The sequence below is a fragment of the Alosa alosa genome, chromosome 1 (assembly GCF_017589495.1).
Source record: "Alosa alosa isolate M-15738 ecotype Scorff River chromosome 1, AALO_Geno_1.1, whole genome shotgun sequence".
NCBI lineage: Eukaryota > Metazoa > Chordata > Actinopteri > Clupeiformes > Clupeidae > Alosa > Alosa alosa.
Genome location: NC_063189.1, coordinates 1,254,626 through 1,259,625, shown reverse-complemented (window position 1 = coordinate 1,259,625; position 5,000 = coordinate 1,254,626). Strand labels below are relative to the sequence as shown.

Sequence of the window (5,000 nt, the reverse complement as noted above, 5' to 3'; positions counted from 1 at the left end):
TCGCCCTGCGACGCAGCTGACGGTACTGAAGGTTGGAGTCGTGATCTAGGGTGTAAGGACGAGAGCTGTCAGGTCAGGCCGTCCAGGCGATGAAACTCCTCCAACCAGGGTATCATATATCTTGAGGAGAGGGAATGCAGTCATTAATTGTCGGGTAACACTGACAGTTACATGTTGGCGCAGCTAAATTACGCACGGTGACGTTAGTTAGCCTAGATAATGATGTCGCCCACTCAACGTCAAGCAGACTTTTACATATGTCAGTTGCGGCAGTTGACACTCCGGAATCATTCACAGCATAACGCAGTGTGCTATGTTTAGTATCACGGAGCGTGTGGAAGTGCAACTCTTACCTCTAGAACCTTCGTGTTCGATGCTTGCGAATGCGAACCTAACGCCAGTCAGTGGATTCACTCGCTGAGCCTTCACCTCCAGCGCCTAATTGGTCACACGCGTTTACTCCTGTCAAATGTGAGTGACACTGTTCATTCGCTGATATGGATGTTAGTCATTGTGAGACTTTCATTGATCTACTGTGTGTGAGGCCTGATTCAACACTGCGCAACAGAGATTTATAGATTATATAATAGGCCTATAAGTGAACTTGGTGCTGGGTCACTCTTCGAAAAGAAGCCCATGGGAAATGCGCAATTGTGACACTGCGTAATGCGGGAACACTGTGTATCTTTGTGAATATAAACCCTTCTTCCAAGACTGGGAGATGCAGAATTACTAAATGACACTTTCACCATGGGTGAAACAGTGACCTGTTCCATATCTCATTCTTTTGATGTTCCGACACAAAACGACTTTTATGTAACTGATTTCAATAATGCATACAGTGGCCAAACGATTTAACAGTGACATTGAATTCTGTGTTTCACAAACTTTGCTGCTTTAATATTTTAGGATTGTTTTTTTTTTAATGTCACATATAGTAAATAACAAATATATTTCATCTGCACATAGGCCTACTGTATGTCTTGGGGATAATGGGGGTAAACATTGAGAAAACATCATTTGAAGCACTTCTTCCCTCTGCTTATGGCACTCAGTCTGCTCTCCTAACTCAGTAAGGGCTCGTATGAGAGTAGTGCAGAAGTAATGATTTCAGCTGACTCATTCACTCATTCAAACGCTCCCCTGCTGATGATATCATTACACAGATATGTAGGGCCGTAGTAGTGCACACACACGTTTAGCCTGCAGGCGGAGCTCTGTGGAAGAGACAGAGAGGAAATCACGTGATGTAGAGGAAACAGGCATAAAGGGATAACAGCAGCCACCTACACCTGCCGGAGTTTCCCTGCTCTCTCTTTCCCTCCCTCTCTTTCTCTCTGTCCCTCTCTCTCTGCTCTCCCTCCCTCTCTCCCTCTCTCTGCTCTCCCTCTTTTTCTCTCTCTCTCTCCCTCTCTCCTGCCGGACTTTCCCTGCTCTCTCTCCCTCCCTCTCTCTCTCCCTCTCTCTCTCTCTTCAATTCAATTCAATTCAAAATGCTTCATTGGCATGACAAATAAGACATTTGTGTTGCCAAAGCAGTCATACAAAGTATGGAGGGAACATGGAATAAGACACAGAAAAACTAAGTGTCTATATGTGTAGACTAGGTGTATACTGTAGGTGTACACTATATCACAGTATAATATATATATACATAGACATAAGTGTACAATATATTACAGTATAACAATAACAACACAGAAACATGCATATCTATATATCTCTCTCCTGCTGATTAGGTGTTTATTTGCATCTGGGCCAGTGTAGGAACCTGAGGCTGGAGGAGAGGGAGTGTGTGTCTGTGTATGTGTGTGTGTGAGTGTGTGTGTGTGTGTGTGTGAGTGTGTATCTGTGTGTGGGGTGTGTGCAGGGAAGTCCCCCAAAAATACACCATGTTCTTCCTTTATTCTCCACTCAGAGTTTGAACCTCAGAAATACTCTAAACGTGTGTGTGTGTGGGTGTGGTGCATGTGGGTATGCCTCCCAGACACACACATCTCACCACAGACCTGTGTGACAGCTTGAGGCGTTTACTTCAGCTCCGATAGTGCAAGAGAGTGTGAGAGCAGTCTGATGGCCGTGCAGGAGTGTGTGTGCTGGAGTGTGTGAGAGCAGCCTGATAGCCCTACAGGAGTGTGTGTGGAGGAGTGTGTGTGGAGAGAGCAGTCTGATAGCCCTACAGGAGAGTGAGAGCAGCCCTACAGGAGAGTGTGTGCAGCATGCTGAAGTCCAGGAAGGTCAGTCTGTGGCCTCGGCGGTCAGGAAAGGAGGGGAGGGAGCCTCTCGTCAGGGAGAAGAGTCTGGTCATGAAAGGTAAGCCTGTCTCTCTCTCTCTCTCACACACACACACACGGCCAGCCATCGCACTTATTGCTGGGTGTGTTTGAGTCTGGACTAGTTGGAATATGACACCAGGATCAGGCAGAATGTGAGCGTAGAACAGGCTGCTCTAGAAAAGGCTGCTCTAGAAAAGGCTGAAAGCCCTCGTCAAGACTACACAAGCTCCAGCTCGTCTTGCCGGTTGAGATTTAACATGTTGCCTGGAATCACACGTGGTTGAGATGGTGTGTTTACTTTAAAGAACTACAGTTAAACGTAAACGTAAAGAAATACAGTAAAACGTAAAGAAATACAGTAAAACGTAAACAGTTTAAATCATGCGCTAGTGCTCAACAAGGCTGCGCTGTTGGTGATGTTCTTTGCTGCAGGAGGGCATGTACAGATCCGGGGTTCAACATGTGGCACTTTGGCTGCCGCCAGCCTGTGGAGAGTTGTTGTATTGTGGTCGTGTGGCTAGTTGTTGTATTGTGGGCGTGTGGCTAGTTAGTGGTTAGTTGTTGTATTGTGGGCATGTGGAGAGTTGTTGTATTGTGGGCGTGTGGCTAGTTAGTGGCTAGTTGCTGTATTGTGGGCGTGTGGCTAGTTAGTGGCTAGTTGTTGTATTGTGGGCGTGTGGAGAGTTGTTGTATTGTGGGCGTGTGGTAGTCAGTGGCTATTTGTTGTATTGTGGGCGTGTGGCTAGTTAGTGGCTAGTTGTTGTGTTCTGGGCGTGTGGCTAGTTGTTGTATTGTGGGCGTGTGGTAGTCAGTGGCTATTTGTTGTATTGTGGGCGTGTGGCTAGTTAGTGGCTAGTTGTTGTATTCTGGGCGTGTGGCTAGTTGTTGTATTGTGGGCATGTGTGTGGCTAGTTGTTGTATTGTGGGCGTATGGCTAGTGGTTGTATTGTGGGCGTGTGGCTAGTTAGTGGCTAGTGGTTGTATTGTGGGCGTGTGGCTAGTTAGTGGCTAGTTGTTGTATTGTGGGCGTGTGGCTAGTTAGTGGCTAGTTGCTGTATTGTGGGCGTGCGGCTAGTTAGTGGCTAGTTGTTGTATTGTGGGCGTGTGGCTAGTTGTTGTATTGTGGGCATGTGGAGAGTTGTTGTATTGTGGGCGTGTGGCTAGTTAGTGGCTAGTTAGGTGCTAGTTGTTGTATTGTGGGCGTATGGCTAGTTGTTGTATTGTGGGCGTGTGGCTAGTTGCTGTATTGTGGGCGTGTGGCTAGTTAGTGGCTAGTTAGTTGCTAGTTGTTGTATTGTGGGCGTGTGGCTAGTTGCTGTATTGTGGGCGTGTGGCTAGTTAGTGGCTAGTTGTTGTATTGTGGGCGTGTGGCTAGTTAGTGGCTAGTTGTTGTATTGTGGGCATGCATGTGTGTGGCTAGTTGTTGTATTGTGGGTGTATGGCTAGTTGTTGTATTGTGGGCGTGTGGCTAGTTGTTGTATTGTGGGCGTGCGGCTAGTTAGTGGCTAGTTGTTGTATTGTGGGCGTGTGGCTAGTTAGTGGCTAGTTGTTGTATTGTGGGCGTGTGGCTAGTTAGTGGCTAAATGTTGTATTGTGGGCGTGTGGAGAGTTGTTGTATTGTGGGCGTGTGGCTAGTTGTTGTATTGTGGCCGTGTGGAGAGTTGTTGTATTGTGGGCGTGTGGCTAGTTAGTGGCTAGTTAGTTGCTAGTTGTTGTATTGTGGGCGTGTGGCTGTATTGTGGGCGTGTGGCTAGTTAGTGGCTAGTTGTTGTATTGTGGGCGTGTGGCTAGTTAGTGGCTAGTTGTTGTATTGTGTGCTGGTGGCTAGTTGTTGTATTGTGGGCATGTGGAGAGTTGTTGTATTGTGGGCGTGTGGCTAGTTAGTGGCTAGTTAGTTGCTAGTTGTTGTATTGTGGGCGTGTGGCTAGTTAGTGGCTAGTTAGTTGCTAGTTGTTGTATTGTGGGCGTGTGGCTGTATTGTGGGCGTGTGGCTAGTTAGTGGCTAGTTGTTGTATTGTGTGCTGGTGGCTAGTTGCTGTATTGTGGGCATGTGGAGAGTTGTTGTACTGTGGGCCTGTGGCCAGCCTACTGTGCTGTGTGTGTTGTGTGCTGCAGTCATGTTGTGTATAATGGTGAAGGGGCTCGTAGGTGGTGGGGGAATCCTCATCCTAAATGGGATTCCCCACTAGGAACAGAACACCTTCCTGTATATCTGACATAAATAATAACTATTATCACCCGGAGAGAAGAAATACTCTTTTCTGATTGGCTGGCGGGGTGTCTTTTAATTCTGAATAATGGGACAACTATGAAGTAGATCTGGTAAAAAAAGTTTAATCGCCGTTCCATATCAATGCTTATGAATGGTAACTATAACAACCATAGTAGGATCTAACGGTTGAGCCTGAGACAGGTTTTAAGAACAATGGAATCAACTGTAAACAAGCTAACTGTCCATGCTATCGCTGTTATTATAGGGCCAACTAAAGTTGTACAACAAGCTGAACTAGTGGAATTCTTTTTTAAACAGAACCGCAGGTTTCCTTTGCTTTTTACAGTGGCAACTGGAAAAGCGGATAACGGCTCGCCGAGGTGTGTCCAGTTATATTGGAATTAATGGACTCATGAGGCAACTTAGAGTTTTTTTGCCCTCGCCTAGATCCATTAATTCCGTTATAACAGGACACCTCATGCGGCCGTTATCCCTTACATAACTGATAATAA

General features: G+C 46.4%; 1 protein-coding gene and 1 long non-coding RNA gene across 2 annotated transcripts in view; one reads left to right on the top strand and one right to left on the bottom strand.

Moving 5' to 3' along the window:
• The window catches only part of LOC125297145, a 1,628-nt gene extending 1,015 nt beyond the window's left edge, over positions 1–613 (bottom strand). Inside the window, exons 1-2 of the long non-coding RNA XR_007193958.1 lie at positions 354–613; positions 1–120 (exon numbers count right to left, since the gene is read on the bottom strand). The exon at positions 1–120 is cut by the window's left edge and continues 36 nt beyond it. This is a non-coding gene — a long non-coding RNA (uncharacterized LOC125297145). The remainder of the gene's footprint in view (positions 121–353) is intronic.
• Positions 614–1,471: 858 nt separating this feature from the next.
• The window catches only part of LOC125297131, a 106,777-nt gene continuing 103,248 nt past the window's right edge, over positions 1,472–5,000 (top strand). Inside the window, exon 1 of the mRNA XM_048247300.1 lies at positions 1,472–2,313. Within this exon, the coding sequence (XP_048103257.1) occupies positions 2,220–2,313 (94 nt within the window). The 5' untranslated portion in view covers positions 1,472–2,219. The remainder of the gene's footprint in view (positions 2,314–5,000) is intronic.